The sequence below is a fragment of the Manihot esculenta genome, chromosome 7 (assembly GCF_001659605.2).
Source record: "Manihot esculenta cultivar AM560-2 chromosome 7, M.esculenta_v8, whole genome shotgun sequence".
NCBI lineage: Eukaryota > Viridiplantae > Streptophyta > Magnoliopsida > Malpighiales > Euphorbiaceae > Manihot > Manihot esculenta.
Window position 1 is genome coordinate 27,836,162 of NC_035167.2, and position 23,041 is coordinate 27,859,202.

General features: G+C 29.1%; 1 protein-coding gene across 1 annotated transcript; it reads right to left on the reverse strand.

Moving 5' to 3' along the window:
- Positions 1 to 11,611: 11,611 nt before the first annotated feature.
- Positions 11,612 to 15,427, reverse strand: LOC110619027 (histidine-containing phosphotransfer protein 1). The gene is made up of 6 exons (XM_021762286.1): positions 15,365 to 15,427; positions 14,888 to 15,018; positions 14,720 to 14,788; positions 14,234 to 14,305; positions 12,310 to 12,382; positions 11,612 to 11,653 (listed from the first exon to the last, which is right to left on the reverse strand). The coding sequence occupies exons 1-6, from the start codon at positions 15,425 to 15,427 to the stop codon at positions 11,612 to 11,614; spliced, it is 450 nt and encodes a 149-aa protein (XP_021617978.1).
- Positions 15,428 to 23,041: the final 7,614 nt, after the last annotated feature.

The following is a 23,041-nucleotide window of genomic DNA, read 5'->3' on the forward strand; positions in this document are numbered from 1 at the left end:
TGATATCAAACCCCTAGGTGTCCCTCTCCTGTCTCCTCTGAAGACACACTCTGACCCATCCTGGTCTCTGACACTGACTATCTTGTCTCTACAGTTCAGGGTAGCATCATACGTAGATAACCAATCCATCCCTAGAATGACATCAAAATCTGTCAACTCTAGAACCACCAGGTCAGCTGGAAGGTATCTACTCTCTATGCACACTGGACTGAACCGACAGACTGACTCTGCCAAAGATGGATCACATTTGGGTCCACTGACCCAAAGAGGACACTCTAACTCGGACACTATCAGACCCAACCTCTCTGCAGCTCTAGAAGAAATGAAAGAGTGAGAAGCACCGGGGTCCATTAAAGCATACACCTCAGAACACCCAATGATGAGATTACCTGACACCACCGTGTTCGACGTGTCTGCCTCCTGCTGAGTCAGGGTGAAAATCCGTGCTGGGGCTGACGGACCTGCACCTCGGGAACCCATCCCTGATGAAGAGGCTACCCCTCTTCCTCTTCCTCTGCCACTGCTTGGTGGTATGGCTGAAGCTACTGGCTGTACTACACTGCCCGTACTCATCTGCTGGGATGGTGCAACCAAAGTCGCCTGAGGACATTCCCGTGCATAATGTCCCTCCTGCCCACATCTATAGCAGGCTGTGGATCCCAACTGACAAGCTCCTCTATGCTGTTTGCCGCACCTCTTGCACACTGGAAAATCTGCGCCAGAACTGGAGCCACTACTCATTCCCAGACCCGACTTAAGCCTGTTCCAGAACTTACCTCTCTTTCCTCTGAATTTCTCCCATCTCCTCTTACTTGCACTTGCTGTACTCTGTGAGGAGGAACCTGGTTTAACACCAGAAGACTGTGCCTTGACTACACCTTGACTTATGGCACTGGCCTCCATCTTTCTAGCAGCATCCACAATAGAGTGGAAACTTTCCTTCTCCGCATGCAGAATCAAAGAGAAATACCTGGGATGAAGCCTTGTGGCATATCTCTTTGCCTTCTTCTGATCTGTATCATATGCCTGACCGACATATGGCAACAATTCCAGGAACTTATCTGTATAGTCATCAACACTCATCTCCTCCGTCTGTCGCAACTGTTCAAACTCCACAACCTTTAGTTCCCTGGAACTGTCAGGAAAAGCCCATCCAGCAAATTCGTTGGCGAACTCTTCCCATGTCATACTCTCCAGTCTCGGGTCCACATAATTCTTGAACCATTCTCTAGCTTTCTTACACTTTAACGTGAACCCTGCCATCTCAATGGCTCTACCATCATCTGCTCCCAACTCACTTGTTATCATTCTGACTGCACTGAGATACTCAAAGGGATCATCTCCTGTATTGAATTTCGGAGCATCCAACTTTAAGTACTCGGTCATCTTCACCTTACTTCCCCCTGACGAACTGGGTTGCTGTGCTTCCACAACAGGGGCTACTGGTTCAGGAGGTGGTGGTGGAGGAACTGATTCCCTCACTTCAGGCTGTACTGGACTTGGATGAACAGGTGGGGGTGGATACATGTGATATGGTGGATAAAAAGCAGGATAGGGCATATATGGCATGTAGGGTGGATATGGGGCAAAACTGGAGTAATCCGACGTGCCTCCCATCGGATACTCTGGGCCCTGTGGAAAGGGTGGATAGCCAAACCCAGAGGCCTGCATGCCTCCCTGGGACTCCCCCATACCTTCTTCTGACCTTCCTACACCCATGCTTGCATCTCTACTCTGATCCTCTTCCCTCACACCTCTTTCTTCTACTGACCTTCCCCCTCTGCTTACTCCTCTCCTGCTCTCGTCAGAAGACCTTCTAGGGTCTCGTGACGTTCCTTCCCTGCTTGACCTGTGAGATCTTGCCCTTGGCAAGGCAGGTGGACGAGCAGCTGTACCCTCACTTACGGGTGGGACTCCTGTCAATCTCGCGGATCGACGAGTTCCTCGCATCTTCACTCTCTGGGAAAAACAACAAACACATCAAACATAAGCAACACATCAAAAAAAAAAAAAAAAAAAAATGCACATGCATAACTCATGGCAGTGCACATCAGCATATAGACAGGACTGACATCCTATCCTAGTGGACATGTTTTCCTATGGTGCTTGACCTGATCAACCTCTCTATGAGCCCAACTCTCTCTATAGGTCCGACCATATGAACCTAGGGCTCTGATACCAATCTGTAACAGCCCGGAAACCGAACTGCCACCGGCACTAGGATCCAGATCGACTTAAGGTCGCCGGGACCCGTAGTAAGCCTGCTATCCTGTCTGGATACCTGTGAAATCCCATACATGATCATACATTTTCTGTAAAACCATAAAACTTTTCTTTATTCCAAGGCTTAACCTGTGTATGCACTCTCTCTGTGCTCTACCAATCCCTACTAGAGCTCCTCATGGCCCTAGGCGGATCAATCTCATAATGTTAAGCCTGGTTTTGCTCATAAACATACAACAAGAAAGAAACATACATAAACTGATCATGTGACTCCACAAAGGGATTACAAGGCTTATAAATCAAGCACCATTCTATACACTGTACATAAACATTATCTCTATACATTTACATGTCCACACTAGCTATTACAATCCTCTGTACTCTTCCTGTACCCTGCTGAGTTCTCTCTGACCTCTGAACCTGCACAACTGAAGTTAGGGGAGAGGGATGAGCTACACTAGCCCAGTGAGTAGAATAGGCAAATACAAGTGATAAAACATGCTCTCATGGAATGCAACACATAATCACATAACCTCGGCCGGACGGATCAAAACTCCCTCTATCTCATCTGGGGTACCTAAGTACCATTTGCCTGGTCCCCGTAGGGCTGTTCCAGGTCTTTATGCCTGGTCCTCGTAAGGCTGTTCCAGGTCTTTCCTCTGAGGGCTAATGAATCCTCACGAAGTCCGTGCCGTCTCACATAAGCAATGTACAAGGAGCAATGCCAAGTACAAGGATAAATGCAATGCATCATCTTGGTGTACACTAATGCACTCACCCTATAGCATATTCATGATGCATGAAGCATGATAAAATATTCAGTTCTCATATTAAAACATTAAGTTAAATTCCACTCACCTGGTTATCTCTGCACTGACTCTGCAGGTTCTGACTCTGGACTCACTGCTGAGGTCCCTGATTCCTCTGGTCCGTACCTACACAGGTGGACTCAAATGAGGGACCAAACGTACTCAAGTACATCTCTAAGAAACTCCCCAAAACCCCTCTAAACAAACCTCAAACCATCACATAAAACATGCAAAAGGAAGCTGGACAGGGCACTTTCGGCGGCAGGTTCGGCGGCCGAAACCCCACTCCAGAGACGAAACTCATGCATGTTCGGCGGCACCTTCGGCGGCCGAAGGTCTCGTCCAGAGACGAAACTCACACACTTTCGGCGGCCGAACTCCCTCTTTCGGCGGCCGAAAGTCCCTTTCTAAACCGAAAGCCTAGCTTTCGGGGGCAACCTTTGGCAGCCGAAACTGCCTCCACAAAGGGTTCGGCGGCCGAACCTTCCTTCGGCGGCCGAACCTGGTTTTGCCCGAAGGACAGAACCCTGCTCTGTTTCATGCAAACTTTGCCCAAAAACCTACAAACATGCATAGCAACTACTCCCAACTAGCATATACACATATATATGCACAAAGGGGTCTAAAACTATCCTAAAACCCCAAACAAACATAGCACATAACACTTAATCATGCTAGAACACCACAAATCACCAAAAACCTCACCTAAACCTAAACATGCAAACTACCCATACAAACTTCATAAAACCTTTCAAAATCAACAAAGAAGCTCAGGATCTTCACTTACCTCTTACACAACTTGAGGATGAAGGATCCTAACGTGGAGATATGAAGAAAAGCTCTTCCAAAGCTCCAAGCTTCAAAACTTGCTTCTTTTGCTCAAAACCTTCATAAATCACCAAAACTCTTAAAACTCTTGAAAGATTTGATGAAAATCACGGAAAACATGAAAGTCAACATAGGAGAGGCTGAAAGTCACCTCTGGCTGCAAGTGGAGGAGAAATAACCTCCTTCCACCGACCCTTGGCCCTTTTTATAGGTGGCTGGCCAGACCACCTTCGGCAGCCGAACGTGAAGCCGCAACCATGCAATGTTCGGCGGCCGAAAGTGCCCTTCGGCGGCCGAACCTTTGCATTTCTCCCTTGTTGCTTTGTTTTAAAAACTCAATGCTTTTCACACTTCAAAACATGAAAACAAGTGAAAATACCTGAAAAACATATGTATTACCCTTCTCGAGGGTTCCGACACCCTAGATTCCACCGGACGACAGGAATTCCGATGCCGGACTCGAGCCGGGTATTACAGTGTTAGTCCTGCTAAAAAAGACATTTGATGCCAAGGCCACAAGGAGGGTTCGGCTAGACCATAATTCGGGTGTTAGTCCTGCTAAAAAAGGCATTTGATGCCAAGATCACAAGGCGGGTATTCGTCAGGCTATAATCCAGGTGTTAGTCCCACTAAATAAGGCATTTGATACCAAGGCCACAAGGCGAGTATCGCCATGCTATGATCCAGGTGTTAGTCCCGCTAAACAAGGCATCTGATGTCAAGGCCACAAGGCGGGTTCCACCAAGTCATAATCTGGGATTTAGTCCTGCTAAATAAGGCATTTTATGGCCACGCCACAACGCGGGTTACTGTCAGGCAAGTCTTTGGATGTTAATCCGAAAAAACAGTCAAATTTCTATCAAAAAGCACCACAAGATGGGTAACCATCAAGCGAATTTTTTGGTGCTCTTCCCAAAAGATAAAGGCAAGTTTCTACCAAAAAGCGCCACAATGCGGGTATCCGCCAGGCTAACAATCGGGTGTCAGTCTCAATTAATAAAATCCTTCAAGTCGTTATCATAATTGATTGTTAAGTTCGATTTTTTATTTCTTCCAAGTTATTTATTCTATAGCCACAAGGCGGGTATCTATCAGGCGAGTCACAAGACAGGGGTAAGTCCCATTGAAAAGTTTAAAGTCATCTTATGGCAAAAAGCAAAAATTGCCAGGTACTTGGTCGAGTGTTAACCCTTAACAGTCTTTTAAAGAGATTATTCAAAGTCTTATTTGGCTATGGTCGGACCAAGGTTATGGTCGAATACCGAGCATATAAACACTTAGTGAAAATAATGATATAGTATAAAAGGGAAGATTTCTCATTAAAAATGAAAATTACAAATAGGGCAATTATCAGACAAAGAAACGCAAGCATGAAAGGTCAATCTAAACAAGCCACGTACCCTAGATCATGAAAACAATTATCAACTTCGAATCTAAAGAATCGAAGACCAGCGGAGAGACTTCTAAAATAACACAATAATCGCTCAAACTAGACCATGTGTTGGCACTTGAAGACAGAGCCATGTGGCAAGAGTCTAATCAGATGATACTTGGTCCCATCGAGGGAAAAGAAGACTCAGACGTATCAGATCTCAACTCTTCGTCAAAACTTGCCCTGTCAACTACAAAGCGAGACTCCATGGAATGTTACCGTTAGCAGCTATAATCCAGCAAATCCCTATTACGCCTATAATCACGAATCCCCTATCAATTAGCCGGTACCAACCGGATTTTTAAGAGATTTTTATAATTAACTACATCTTCTTACAATATAAAAACTAATGATCGCAGAGACCAATGTACATAATTCTTACACAATTACTGTTAAATTTGAAGTATTACATTATACTCACCTTTCTCTTTAATTTACTGATTTGAGTGTCGAAATAGCTGCTGTAGGTGACCACCTCACATTCTTTTCTTGCAGGTTGGCCAATCGCAGTATAGTTTTATTTCAGTCACATCATATATATACTTAATAACTTAATTATCTAAGAAAGTATGAATATAATTATATAAAAAAAAAAAGTTTTGCACTTTACTATTGTATTTATAATATTTTATAATGTGAAATTAAAATGGTAAGTAGAAAAGATTTAAAATTGATAGGATAGAATAATTTTAGTGAGAAGGCAAATTATTTATTTCGTAAATATAAAAAATAAGTCACACATATGTATAGGAAGTATAAATAATATGACATATATATTATAATTTATCTATATTTTATAATCTATAATATATTCAAAAGTTGAAATTAGTGAGAAAATGAAATTGAAAATGATACTATGGTTGAATTTGATAATGACAAATTGTCAATTTATTGGGTTAAAAATTAGATGGGAATTCACTGTTATTTAGAAAAAAATATTAAATTTAATAAGATATATTAGTTTTGAATTTAAATCCAAATTGGTTTGATAATTTTTTAGTACTTAACTTTTATTTTAATTTTTTATTATAATTTAAAAAATCAATTTTTATAAAAATAATTAATTAAAGTAAAAATATCCTTATTAAAATTGCATAAAAACTAAATTTGATTACAATAAATAACAAATAACTAAATTTGATTTTTTATTACAGCAAATAATAAATAACTAAATTTTATTTTCTTTTAATAGTAAATTTTCTATTTTTTATTACTTAAATTAATTTTATTATTTACATAAATTTATAATTTATAATTCTATTTGTATTTGAACACCATTGGAAATAAGATTCTATAAAAAATAATTATAAAAAATTATCAATGCAACTAAAAAATGTTACTATGTTAAAAAAAAATGTATATTAGTAAATTTATAATTCTATAATAAATATAGAAGTAGTAAAGAGGGAGGGATGATAAGATTACAAGACTATCCTTTATATTTTAGTTATTAAATTATTAATTTAATTTGATTTAATAAATAAACATATAAAATGATATTTGTAATTTACACCCTATATAATTTTATTTCTATTACAATTTAAATATATATAACACTATGAAATTTAAATTTATATAAACACTAAAATTTAATAATAGTAATAATAATATAAATAATAATAATAATTAATATTATTATTATTGGGAGAGTTATTATTATTATTATTATTATTATTATTATTATTGGGAGAGTTTGAAATGAAATCATCATTATAAATAATAAAATATAATACAAATTTATTTAGTAATTTTAATAATTAAAATTTTTATCAGTTTATTTTATTAAATATTTTATTTGCTAAAATTTTATTAAATTTATGGTGATAATTTAAACAATATTGATATTATTCACATCACATTTCTTTGAGTATAGACTTGCAAAATAGGAGAGAATAATGCGTTAGTTGGCTTGGCAACTTATCTGATGTTTAAACCAGCATGTATATTGAAAAATTATAAAATTGATCGTTGGAGATAGTAGCGTGTATATATATATATGGCTTGACAACTTATTCAATATTTAAGCCAGTATGTATATTGAAAAATTATAAAATTGACTGTTGGAAATAGTATATATATATATAGAGAGAGAGAGAGTTATGAGCTTCTTATATAATGAATGAGATAGAATTTAAATACTATTAGGAGTGTATGAGATGATAGAACTATATTCAGTATAAGATATGAATCCTATATGAGATAAAATAATTGATACTATATAACAATCACCTAAAATAAGACATAAGCTGTCATCGCAAGAGCCACGTGGCGAAGACCTGCCAAGTTGGAAATATAGTCCAACACGAGAAAAGGAAGATTCAGACACCTTATACGTTTGGATCCTAAATTAAAGACTCGCCCTTCTATCGGTAAGGCAAGTCTCGGCATGAAGTTACCATTATCTAGCATAACCAAACGTATTCTCATCACGCCTGTAATCACGAGATTACCAACCTATTAGTTGGCAACGTCCCCTATTAGATAGCCAGTCACATTACTGCTGAATTATCGAAAAATGTCATTCTTAACTTTCATCCAGTATAAAAGGAGAAGATTCACAGAAGTAAATATATGCTATTTTCTAATACTAAACCTCTAAACAATTCATCACATTCTCTCTACTCTTCAAGATACTGATTTATATAGGAATTGATCAATAATTGTGATCTAACTCGGAGATTAAAGTGTAATTTACCTTTTATTTTATTATATAATCATGACTTTATTTTCATATAATAAATGAATTAAAAAATTTAAGATAAATTGAGACATTTAATATTTGAATTAATTTAGTATGTTTAAGATGATTTTTAGTATTATTTAATTGTGATTTTAGAAAAATAGTAAATCTTAATTAATTTTTTTAAGTTAATTATTTTATCAGTAAATCTTAATGATTTTAAATCAACATTTTATTTTATTTTGAAATGGTGTAGTTATAGTATATAAATTATTATTATTATTTTGAAGATAATAATAATTTATATATAAAAGAAAGAAATTAATGTGTTTAACACAGCTGCTACATGCTCCCCTCTCTCTTTTTCTCTCCTTCCTTCTTCCTTCGTAACAGCCGACCATTCCTTTGCATTTGGTGATCGATCAGTGAGGGACACCATCCCTAAGCAACACCTGCGAGCTAAGAACGTAGAAAGATTGGCGGTGGCATCACAGTTTTTGAAAGGAGAGAGAAATGGGTATCAAAACTTTGAATTTACATAACTTTCAATCACACTATTCACTAAGATAACTTTCAATGGCACTATGGACTCTTAGTGAAGACAACTTTTAGATGTTGAGCATTTTGAAAGTGCATTTGAATCAACAAGAACTAACTAATGCCCAAGATTGGATTAGCTTAGCGGATTGTTTCAGAAGGTGATTATATTTACAATTGATTCCACCATTTTCAGAAGCTCAAGTGATGAGTTGTTAAACTCGTCCTTTTTTCTATGTTAATTATATGATTTTATTATATTTTTGAGGTAAAAAGGATTTTCACTTAGATTTTTAATTTTAGTCTGGTTTAAAGTAGAATGGACTGAAAGGAACAAGAAAATGCTGTTTCAGAGCTACTTTAGACTCAAACATTAAACTTGAATTCTACCTTATCCAAGGTTAGACCTAAGCTCGACCGGACAGACAATAAAGACTTACTTTTGACAATTGTAAATATTCAGAATATATTTTACTATGTTTAAAATTAGGAAGATGATAAAAGAAGGATTTCTTGATTTTTATTTCTTATGAATTTGAATTTTTCTATCTTTAGTTTGGAAAGTAGCCTATTTAAAGGGTTGTTTTAGGAATGGAAACACATCTGAAACTGAACATAATTTTTCATATTTTTTTGTATTTGTAATGTCTCTTTGAAGCTAAATTCTTTTTGTTCAGTTGAAAGTTAATCCAGTTGAGGTTCTTTATCAAGTTGTGAGATTTAAACTCACTTTATTTTCATCTTAATTTTCTGTTTTCATTTTTTTTCTATTTTACGAGGAATATCACCTCTATTGCTGTCTTTATAAACATTCAAGATGCCTATTGAATATTTTATTTAGACAGTGCATTGCTAATTAATTTAATTAAATACATACTTATTTAATTGGATTATTGTAAGTATCAATTAGCATATTAACTTACATTAAGGAAAAGAATGATTTGATTTAGACAATTTTGCTTGCAAGTTATTAATCAAGTTCGGGTTCTTCTTCTCTAAATATAGTTAATTGATTAAATCTACATGCTTATTGACGTTACTAATTAATTAGGGGTTAATTTATCACATTGCAAATTAATCTAATATTAAGAAAGAATTGATGAAATTCACTTGTTTGAACACTTCAACTGAACAATGGAAAAATAGGCGAACTATCTTTAAATGTAAATGATTAACTAATAAAACTTTTTTAACTTGGATTAAATATTTTTACAATTTTAATATTATTTATATACATTTGGCATGCTCATGCATCATGTTTATATATATATATATATATATATATATATATATATATATATATCAGGGATATTTTAATTATTACATATTTATTTATTACTATTGTTTATGAGTATCACATTTGGAGAGAGGTGCATGAATATGCATGTGTATATGATGAATATGGTTTTAGACGAGCATATCAATTTGAGTTGATCTTATTTAGGGTTGGATGCTCATGGATATGGAAAGACATGATAGACATGTTAAACTTAACCTTGATATTTCTCTGATATTTCTCTACATTTGGAATTAATTAGAGAAATCAGTTTGAGTTCATCTTGCAAGACTTGTTGAATGAAGAGAGTTGTAATAGAGATTAGCTTCCATATATATAAATGTTATTATATGGAGTGCACACATGGATGTGTTTTTGGCTTCTTGTTATCCTCTTATGTAAAATAAAGTGAATTGTTTGCAATATGTGCTATTTGTGCATTTCATTTTAGGTTTTACTAGACCATTAGAGTTATAAAGAGGCGAAGACATGGTTGAATATGAGTTTTGTAATTTAGCTTTATTGTTATTGAGGGTTCTATCAATGTAATTTCTCTAGATTTCCAATTTTTAATTCAAAATACATCAACTTTAAATTCATTTAACCTTTGTATATTATCAAATAGATAAAAATGTAAAGTTTTCTAAGCATACTTAATTAGGTACAAGGGAACACCAAATCAAGAAATATCTTGCAAAGTTTTTTTTAAAACTTCGACTACCTAAATCATTCTAATTTGAATTTTTTACGATTCTAAGTCATCTCTACGATACTTTGATTATTTTAAGTTTTATTTATGTCCATTATTCTAGTTTCAATTTTCATTTCTTATTTTGTCGGCCATTTTCATCGATTATTATTGTCAAATATTTATGATATAATAATTAAATAGTTTCTTTAAGATCTTAGTTTGAGGATTAGCATGAAGTATACTAACCTAAACATTACATTAACTCAATTGCTAGAAATTAAACTATAAATTCTCCGTAATAATTAAATTAAACATCCAAAAAATATATAAAATACAAGACAAAAAATCATCTGTATTGCCTTTAACATTTATATGTTTTCTTTTCTTTTTGAATGCTTAAATTTAATAGGAATGATACATATTTGTACCCTTCAAATTTACTAGAAAATTTCGTGGTATCCTAAATTTTGAACCGTCTCATGATATATCTGAACTATTTAAAAGTGAAATTAAGATAATCTTATAATCTTAATCAACAGATAGTGTGAATCTTCTATAGTATTATTAGACCAATTTAAATTCCACTGAAGAGATTTTAGTATAAAAAATATAAGGTAAGTTTGGATTTCAAAATATGTATATTGTGTATGATTATTATTATTAAGTATTGATTATTAATAGTGAAATTAGGCAACGAGATGAGTCTTATAGATATATGTTAGCATATTTATATACCATACTATCTTATATTAAGATCGCACCGTCATTTTAATTACACTTTTAAATAATTTAATGTGTTATAAAATATTTTTAAAATTCAGGGGTATAAAAATATATTTGGCCAAATTTGCTATGTATCATGCTAGCACCATATCTCACAATTAGGGGAAAGAATACAAAAAAATCTAACATATTGATTAAAATAACTAATAGCAACAAAATTTACATCTTTAAATTATTAGCATTGTCATAAAATTATAAGACCTGTAATATGCTAATATAATAATAAAAAGGTAGAAAAATAGAAATTTATAAATGTTATAAAGGTTACTTAATACAATTATCCTAATAATTATTACATACTTAGAAATAATTACCCATTTAATATCAAAGATATTTTCAATACCATCCTCAATCATGAATCTTTGGAAACATGAGAGATGATTCTCTTTTCCAACTGCAGCAAAAGATCATGTTAATTAACCATTTAACCTATCCAAATTGAAAATGAAATTAAAAGAAAAGGAAAAAAATGCATTTTTTTGGTTTATTTATAAATACCTTCAATACATTTAAAAGTATCTAAATAATTAAAAGTATTAGAAAAAGCATATGGTAAGCACAATCTTGCTTAGGAGGAAAGAAAAATAATTATGGATAATGAAGATAATAAGTAATTTCATAAAATATTAAAAATTTCAAGAATTCAAGATAACATAATTTAAAAGAATTAATTTATGTTAAAAAGTAAAAGGAGAAGGGTGAGCAATAAAGCAAAATTGAGTATAGATAAATAATTCTTCTAAAAAAAATATTTTTTAGCAATTGATAGCTTTTTTTTTTTAAATAAGGATTGAAGAAATAGAATATGAGACCTCTCAGATTTACTCAAATACACTTACCACCAAATTAAGTCTGTGAGTATATAATTGATAGCTTTTTAATTAGAATAATTGCACATATAATAATTTAAAACCAAATTTTAATAAAAAATTATATGATGTAACATCTGAACAATTAAGAAATATGTAATTCATATGAGATGTGGGGAAAAAAGAAAAAGTGATAGAAACTCAATCTAAAGTTTTAATACTAATAGTATGCATGATTTACCTCAAGAATATTATCTAAATTGTCTTGCAAGACTAAAAATTCTTCTTTGATTGTATTCAACATTGTAACACACCTAAAAGAGGAAAGCACATAATAATAAAGAAAAATTTTATACACAAAATAAAAGTTAAATAAAGAAAGAAACTTAATATAATGATTAAAGAATTCACTTGATGTATATATTATAGGTACATTATTATTTAGTCTTTATGGTATGGAAAAATTTACTAATTGGCCATTTGATTTTGAAAAATGCATTAAAACGTCATTGACGTTTTAAATAGTCTACTAGTTAGTCCATCCGTTAGTTTTAACTGTTAAATATTATAAAAAAGTTTAAAATACTCATAATATAGAGGGACTAATTAATAAAGGGACTAATTAATAAACCTTTTAAAATCTGAGGACTAATTAATAAGTTTTTTAAAAAATATAGGGATTATATAGTAAAATTATTTAATGGTAAAACTAACAGAGGAACTAGCTAGTAGACTTTTTAAAACGTAGAAAACGTTTTAATATATTTTTCAAAATCATTGGACTAATTAATGGATTTTTTCATATTATAGGTACTAAATAGTAATTTTTTTCTATTTTATATTATATAATACTATTTTTTAAATGATAATAAAACTAAAATTTTATTGACTTCAAAAAAAAAACTAAAATTTTATTTTTCATAGGTCTTTTTTAGATAAAATTTAAAGATATAACTCAAAGTTACACTTGTCTAAATTACACAAATATTTTATTACAGTTACTTTTTTAAAAGTTAAATAAGTATTATATTTTATTTAAATAATTATTATATTTTATTCATAAACTTAATTTGGTGATAAGTATATTTGAGTAAATCTTAGAGGTATGAGGTTCTACTCCCCCAATTTTCAATTTCCAATTCAAAAAAAAGTATTATATTGACTTATATCTAATTTTTACATATATCATATTAAAAAATTTTCTTATTATATGCTTTGCATTGATCATATTGATTATTAATATAAATCTAAGACACCACCAAGATTTAAAACACCTTAATGAGTTATCCAATAATAGTCTTATGCGTTTTTTTTTTTTTTTTGGATGTTATTAAGCTTCCTAAAATAATTAATATCTTTTTTAAACTTTTATATTACTATTTGTGATGATTTTATAAAAGGAAAAAAAGATATAAAAAATGTTCCATACTTGTATTCTTCCATATATAAATTTAAAAAGTAAATTTTTTAATTAATTATATAAAATAAATGCATTGATTGGTTAAATTTCTTTCTTCATTAGTTGTATAAAATCAGTTACATTGATGCTCATTATCATTATTATATATTTCATATAGTTAAATAAAGATAATAGGTTTTTTTTATACTAATACCAAAAATTAGATATTTAATAACGGGTCAAATTGCTATTATCTTGATAATAATATTAATTAGTTCCCTAATCCATCATTGATATTTTAGCAATAAACTAAAATTTTATGTAATTTTTAAAATTAGCAAATAAATAGTTATCATTAAAAGGTTTTAATTATTGATAGCAACGAAGTTAACGGTAGATCCATCAATTTGTTATTAAAGTCTCTCATCTTTGTTTTTAAAAATTAATATTCTTTAAAAAAGAGTTAATTTTGTTAGATAATTTTTTTTTATATTATTGTCATTATTTACGTAGCTAATTGAAAAAAAAATAACTTTTTTAATGATCTTTAGTATTCCTTAACATAAAATACTAAATTTTTTTTACTAGATATTTTGATGCAATTTTATATGATAGTTAAAAATGCTTGTCACTTGAAAATCAATAATTTTATATAATTAATCAATTAACTGCTAAATGGAAAAATACTGAAATTCACATATATACATTTATATTTATTTATATATGGAATATAAACAAATTAATATCAAGTTGTAAGATTTCATACCCATCCTTTGATTTTTCATCAATAGCATGACGAAATTCGGCACATGCATTTGCCATGCGACAAGCACCAAGGCTAGAATACAAAAACAAAAAAATAAGACAATCAAAATATATGACAAGTATGATAATTATTTAACTAATTTTGAACTATATAATAAACAAGCATGCATGAGCAGAAATTTCTCATACAGGCAATTCTGATAAATGCTACGTCAGTAAAAAATTACTATTAAGATAACTAAGTTATTTTCTTACGTAAAACTATGTATATAATTTTGATAAATATTACGCTAGTGATAAATTTCACATGTCGTTCGCCTAAAGGGATACGAAATCAGTGATAAATTCCACATATTGATTTTAGATTAGATGGATGTATATATTTGGGTGCATACAAGAATTTCTCATGCCTAATATTCTCATCAATTAATGTAATATACATATATATATATATATAGATGGCTACAAAAGTAATCCACTACATTACCATGATGTGCCTCCTTTAAGTTTCAAGCATAGATTATCTAATTGATTATAATCAATATTATTTTGTCCCCTACAATAAATAAAATAAATTGAATTAGTTTGCAGTTAGGGCATAAATAATTAAACAAATAAAAGAAACATCATCATATATATCAATAGTGAAATATACAATGAATTAGTTAACTCCTTTATAATGAGTCGTGCATCAGAGCAATAGGTAGGAATCAACTCTGCAAAAAAGAAAGGACTAGTTGCCTCCTTTAAAGAGCGAACAATCTTAAAGTGGTGATCCACTATACCCTGCGAGGAAAAAAGAGATATATGCTTAATTTTTCTAAACAAAGCTCTAGCATTCAAGTTTTACAAATTATTTCAACAACTTTTTAATTTCTATATTTAGCAAATAAGTCAAAATCAAACCTATTATGGTTAATTCTATTCAATATTAAAAGTTGATAACTTAATTTTTGAAAAAAAATTCAATTAAGAAAAAAATTAATCAATTAAAAGATGAGAAAACAAAAAGAAAGAAGAAGCTATTTTGATACACTAATCATTCCACTCTTTTTTTTTTTATTAATCTTAGTGTTGTTTACGCAATCTAAATATAAGTGTAATGATAGAAAAAAAAATAGAAATAACATACCTCTTGTTCCATATAATTGATAATCTCAAGGAGTTGTTGGTCCAAGGATGCTTGGGTTGCCATTGCTAAAGTGAGAGAGAAAGGCTTATATGGCTAAAGATAAGAGAAGATAGAGAGATTTTTAGTGAGGAGTAGGTTGTAAGACAATGGTATAAAAGATAGATTAAAAAGAGTAATTTAAGTATAATGTTGCAAATAGCTTAAAAGAGATGAAGACGAACTGTGAAATGAACTTCAAAGAACAATAATAATATTACTCTTATCTCTTTAAGATATTTGTAGAGGTAATGAAAGGCAACCCAAGTAAAAAAAATAAAAAAAAGGTATTCTCTTTTCTAGCATTTGATGGTAAATGAGTAAATGGTTTTCTGTATCTATATATGCACAAATATATACATGGAAAGAAATTTATAAAAGTTGTCGTTATTTCATGAGCAGTATTCGATTCAAACCGATCGAACGAACCGAATTGAAAATTTGGTTCGATTTTTTATATATTTCGATTCGGTTCGGTTTTTAATTTCAAAAATTTTGATTATTTTGATTCGGTTAGATTTTAATCAGGAAAAAAATTGAAAAAATCAAACCGAACCGATTAGTGATAATAATATATTTTTTCAATAATATAGAGAAATTAAATTATATTAAGATTAAAATATTTTAATTAAATTTTAAAATATTAAAAATAAAGTGTAAAAAATAAAAAATTTATTAAAAATCAAAACCGATCAAACCGAATCGAATCAAATCAGACCGGTTCGGTTCGATTCGGTTTCTAACCAAAATCAATTCGGTTTAATTTTCATAAACACTAAAATTTTAGTTTTCAGTTTATTCGATTCGATTTAATTTTGAACCGAACCGGCCGAATGCTCAGCCCTTATGATAGGTTATATAATACGGCGTGTCAAAAATTTATTCAATTACTAAAGTATTATTTATTTAATATAGAAAATTATTTTGTATATGGCAAGATTCTATACTTGGCAAGAAGTTATTCATTAACCAAAGCATAATAGGAAATAACAACTTTTATTTATGAATAATACTAAAAGTTTTAGTATTAGAGAAGGTAAAATTGTATAGAATTTAAATGAAAGCTAGTATTTTAACTCAATAATATTAAAGTTTCTCTTCATTTCAAAAAAAAAAAATTAAAATTTCTCTATTAATTGAGAGTTCTCGAGTTTCAAATGAATTAATAATATAAATTATTTATTTTTATATAATATATTTATTGATCTATAATAATGGATAATAAATGATGAAGCACACTCTATGCAAGCATAGGTCTAGAAAATATTAGTTTTATAAACCAAATCGTAGATCTGATTGGTACTAGAACTTTGGAAGGAATAAAATCTCCTAAATCTATAACAAGAACAATATACTTCAACCTAAAACTAAAACTCAACCGGAAAGCTCAAATCTAAGAGAATAGATAGAAAAAGTCTAACTATAGATCGAACATCTCAATGAGGAGAAAACTCATATTTTATAAAAGCAAACAAACCAATAATTAGGGAGTTCGACTCAATTCAAATTCCATAAAAAAACCCAACCATAAACTAGAACTATATAGTATATAAACCTATCAGAATATACATTAGAGTAGACGCAGAAATTCAGTTCAAGAGTCAAATTTAAATAAATATCTCTTATTTTATTATTTTATTGATTTTTTTATTATTGTCCCATAATTATTGTTCACTTTCATTATAGTAATATATGATTGACTATTATAATCTTATTTAATTTTATATTACTTTCAAATCAACCTATTGTTAATTATTATTTTTCTAAATAAGTATTCAAAATATTTCTTAATATTTAATAAAATTTAATATTTTTAAAATAATATAATTGAAAAGTTAATAAAATAAATTGTCTTTTTTAATATGTGTGAAAAATTAAAATGGATAAAAAATATAGAATAAAGAGAGTATAAAATGAATATATATTTAGAAAATAAATTTTTATAAAAAGTGAATAAACTATTATAATTAAATTATGATCATTCTCATATATTTTTTATTCATTAAAATATATTTTTAATGATATCATATCAGCATTTGTAAATACATCTTTCAATATAAATTATCGATCAATTATTTATGATTTATCACTGTAGAGTCGACTTTTAATGATATTTACTATAAAAAAATTTCTTTCCGCTATAGTTATAACAGAGAAATCTATAGATTAGTAATGAAGTGAGATAAAAAAAAAACTATCATTTAATAATAAAAATGGTATATAAAAATAAATTAAATAATGAGTGAATAACCTAAAAAAAAATTTAAGTGGAGACTTAAACTTGAAATCTTGAAAATGAGAAGCAAGTTTTTTGGATTGAAAAATAATATAAAAGATGAGGGACTAAATAGTAAAAATTTCTTTAATAAATGGATTAAAGAATTTAAAATTATAAAATATAATAATGATTTAATTAAATAATTTTGAAATAAGGATGAGTTGGCAAATTTTTTAGATATGTTGGGATTTAATAATAATTTTTTATGTTTTAAAAAAATTATCTATATAGTCTTAAAAAATTTCAAGGCCATGAGTGGCTCTGTCCCTGGCCTTGGAATAGACTATATTACATATCCTATCTCTTTCAATTCAATATGTTTTTTTATTTATTTTTGTAGGAGTCAAAGATAATGTTAGACATATACTTATCCGCAATGACGAGAATAATAATAATATGATGTGCGTGCGTGCATGTACACGCAATATGTGCGTAATAATTAAATAGACACGTACACACAAAAATAAATGTATGATCATGGAATATAAATAAAATTAAAATTATGAATATAATAAATATCCAACTCACAAAATGAAGAAATTCAAAGTTTAGAGATTCTACCGAGAAGAAAAAGACAATTGATTTGGATCGTTTAGAAAATTATACCGCAAATTATTAATTAGAGACCATAGTTAATTAAATAAAGAGACAATTATTACTCTATGTTTATGCAAACGATTTAGTAGAATTTCTTCTATACCTGATACTTAACTTCTTTAAAAGAAGTCATAACTTTTACATTTCACCGTGGAGGCCTCAAACTTACTACACAAAATACATTGCCTATCCAAGGACTTACGGGAACAACATAAACTATATTCAAACTCCAACTTAGGTGCCCTATTACAACAAAAAAAATATTATACTTCAAAAATTCTACAAAGTATTCCTTATGCTATGTAATTGGTTATCTTGTTATTACAATAGAGTTTACTCAATCACAATCATCTAAATATACTAAATTAGGCTTGAGGCTAAAATCATCGTTAAGGTAAAAATGATAACTTTGAGTTAGGGCTTATATTGCCAATTTCAACACTTGGAATGCATCCAAGACATGCAAAGATGGTAGAATGAATTCTAGTGTTAACCCTTGTAAGGTTAGTCCTAGAGCTCATGTGTTCAGACTTAAATTGTTGTCTTAAATTACTGTAAAATTTCTCTAAAATGAAGGTTATAGAAAGCCTATAATAACATGAGTAATTATATATCTTTATTTATTGAAAACAAAATTCTGGATGTAAAATCTCACTATAAATTTTATGAGTTTTTTTTTCAGTGATGATAAATTCTAAAACTATTATCGATGCTAAGCTCTCTACAAGTAGGACATCCTAGTAACATTGAATTTTTTATTAGTTGTCTATTTTAGAACAAAATTCATAGAAAAAATAAAAAGTTAAACTTATAAAGATACATTCCCATAAATTGGGGAATGATAATGCATAAGCTTGGCATCCATATGAAGTCAATGGGGAAAGGAGTCTAAATACCCCAATATCATTGGGAATGACAGGCCAAATGAGCGATAAAACGACAAAACACAAATATGTTCTTTTTTTTTCATTTTAGCAAGATTCCAGCTAAAAGGATGGCTGATAATAAGGGGGAAGGAAGCTAGGGTGGTTCTCGTGAAGGAGAAGGTCTGATGGTGATTGTTGGGCGATGGATAGAGTGGTGGGAAGAGTAAGAAAAAGAAAATGGCTTGGGGAGGTAGTACATTATCAAGAGAATGAGGGGAAGAAATAAAAAGAAATGGGCTAGTTTAACCCAAAATCTCAATACTAGCCTTTATGGGATTTATGGGATTTTTGCCTGTTTAGAGTTTAAAAAAAAATATTTGGCATTTTAGATCCAGCGTCAAAAAGGGCTTTGACTGCCCACGTGGCAGTGAGACCTCATATCTGGCGCTGTCAGAGTGGCGCTGAACTGTGGCGCTTGTCAGACATACGACCCTTGCTTTTTTTTTTGTTTATATATAAAAAGTTTTAGAAATTTAAAGTCTGTTGCGGCATGTTATAAAATTTTTTATATATTTTTTATTTTTTAATTATCATATTATATTATAATAAGATATTTAATATACATTTTATATTTAATTCTCTCCCCACTATTATTATTTTAAAAATATATATATTTATTAATTATTTAGAATATAATAATAAATCTTTTTAATTATTTTTTATATTATATTTTATTATTTTTAACATGCTAGTGTAAGAACACTGTAATTAAATTATATCTGTTATAAGGTTTACCGATAAATTATTATTATATTTCTTTTATAAAATTTAATTTATATTATATAGATAATTATTTTAAAAAATAAAGATATTAATATTTAAGTATTTATCATTTAAATACATCACAAATACTACCTAATTTTAGTGTTGTAAAACTAAGATGTAAAATATAATAAAATATTATTAATTATAAAAATTATGTTATAAATATTTTATTATATTATCTTGAAATTGTTTAAAAAGACATTTAAAATTTAATAATAAAAAAAATCCACAACAGATTTTAAAATATAAAAATAAAAATAATTAATTCTTTTTTATGTTGAAAGCTTGCTGCTGCAGGCTTCGTTTTTTTTTAAAAAAAATAAAATTGTTTTATTTTATTATTTTTAAATATTATATATAATAATATATTTATATTATTTTAATTTTATATTATATTAATTTAATAATATTATTCATAACAGTTTTTATAATACTAAATACGTATCAGTTATAAATGCAGTCTATTTCCAATGATGATCCCTAATATATTATATTATGATAATATTTTTTATTATTTTTAACAAATTAATTTTATTATACTGAAATTAAATAATAACAATTATAGATTTATTAAATAATTCTTTACAAAATTCTCTCCCATAATTGTATGTGTCTAAACAGTTTATTATTTTTTAAATTTTTTTATTGTAATCCTTATATTTTTTAATACTCTTTATTTTATAATATAATATTAAATATTTTATATTAATATTTAATATTAATATAAAAATATTTTAATTGTTATATTATACTAATATATTAATATATTTTATTATATATATTATAAAATATATTTATTCATGTTATTAATAAATAAAAAAATTAATAATAAAAAAGTCTGTTTTCCTCTTTTTAAATATAAATAAAATATATTTAGTTAGTTTTATAATATTTTTTAGCTATCTTTAATTTTTATAATATAATATTAAATTTATTTTATATAACAGTTAAGGTTGTTAATATAAAAATATTCTTAATTTTATATTATTTATTATAATAAAAATATATTTTATTATTCATATTATAAAATATATTTAATTTTATTATTAATATTTAAATAAAAAATATTATTGATACTATCTAATTTTAGTGCTATAAAATTAATATTATGTTATGATTTAAATGTATACGACTGCCAGAACTCCAATAAAAATTAATTTTTATAACTTTAAATATTTATATTAATTTATTTATTTATTTATCTATTTATAAATAATTAAATATTTTCATACAATCGTATAAAAATATTTATAATATAATTTTTTTATAAATAATAATTTATTATATTTTATATTTTAGTTTTATAACATTAAAATTAAGTAGTACTTGGGACATCTTTAATAGTAAATAATTGAATTGTTTTTATAATATCCTATATTATTTCTAATAATTATCTATAATTTATGAATAAAATTTTATAAAAGAATATGGTGTTGCTACACTAATATGTTAGAATTAATATGACAACATAGTAGTTAATAGATGACTTCTTTCAATTATATTAAATTGTTGGTATAAAGCTAAGGGTAAGATTTCTTACTCCATGATAATTCTCACAAGATAGGATGTATTAACAAGCATCATAGACTGGAAAACTGAGGGATGTAGAAGGAACTAAATCAAATTGGTAATCACCATGTAGGGCATGTCTTGGTGGTGATGTGAGAGACTTCCCACTTGATCTCATAATCCTTATGGATTCTAAATTTTGCAGTTCTTAAAATGGATTCAGCCTGCTTGAAAGGTTACCTATATTGCAAATTATGAGGCTAAGATTATGCTATGGTTAGAATAACCAACAATGTGAACTTTTGCTGCAGTCAAAGCTTTAAAAAAATAAAATAAAATTTTAAGTCACTAAGTCGAAAAACTCACAAACACTGAGTTAAACTTGTGGGCGGGTTCGAATTTATTTATCTAGATCATAAAACATGATTTTAATTATTGGAGGCATTTTGATAAGGAGAAAAAGAAAAAAAAAAAGAACTCTTCTATTTTTTTAAAAGAAAAAAAAAAGAGAGAATCAAGGTTTTGGTGAAAATATCAAAAGGGAACAAATTAAAAAAAAAAAAATTAAAGAGGAAGAGAAGACAAGGAAGAGAATTTTGCAGAAAATCTCTTGGCATGTATGGTGGCATAATGGGGTAAAGGGGCCCTTTGGATATTTAAAATTTAGGGTTTTCTCAAGAATCACTAACCCTAATTAAGGATTAATAGGACAGCAAAAGTTCGAATAGCAGCAATCGAGGCTTTTAATCTAAATTTAAACTTGTATCTCACATGTCATAAACTCACATAAAAAGAAGAGAGGTTTTTCCCAATATAGTCAAAGTACTATTTAGTCTGTAAAAGGAAAATTTTTATGAAGATTCATTGTGGAGCTCTTATTTAGAAAAATATCATTGAACCATCTCTTGACAAAGGAACTTTCACATGTCCAGTGCAAATTAACATCTTAGTCCCTAATAATGAAACATACAAAAAGAACCCTAATTGAGCTTTTTTATGGAGCCAAAACTTCCTTTTTATAGCTAGGCTCTCTATTAAAGCTAGCTCTTTCCAACATCCCTGATGAAATTAAAATTCCATTAATACAATTTCATCTCAAAAATTTTCTCATTTTTGAATTTTATATCGATTTGGAATAGAGGTGATGTGCCGAATATTAAGCACTCCTCTCCCTTAAATTAACTTTTGGAATGGGTTAAACCTGATCCAAATTTAATACTCACATTGAGTAAAATTTTCATTAAAAAAATTTCAAGTGATTTCAAATCCAGCAAACCCATCAAAAGGTTTTTGAACTTTCAATCACTACTGGTTTCTAAAATTGGGTCAATGTATTAAAAAGGTTGAAATTTTCAAAACCGAGTTGCAGCCCGCCAATGGGGAATTTTTTTCCCGAAGAATGGCAAGCAAAATTTAACTCATTTACATAATTTCAGTACACACATAAGGCTAAGAATGAGTAGGTATCCTCATGGTAATTCCTTGAGCACAAATTTGGACGCATTAAATGTTTGTGTAAGGTTTAGCATTCATTCATCAAATTTTCATTTATAAATATACAAGGCA

Excerpts from the sequence above, each read along its gene's own strand:
- LOC110619027 (XM_021762286.1), bottom strand. The coding sequence starts at position 15,427 with ATGGCAACCCAAGCATCCTTGGACCAACAACTCCTTGAGATTATCAAT. Across the intron at positions 14,789-14,887 it reads AAGGAGTTAACTAATTCATT|GGGACAAAATAATATTGATT; the intron begins GTATATTTCACT and ends TATTTATTGTAG. Across the intron at positions 14,306-14,719 it reads CTTAAAGGAGGCACATCATG|CCTTGGTGCTTGTCGCATGG; the intron begins GTAATGTAGTGG and ends TTTGTATTCTAG.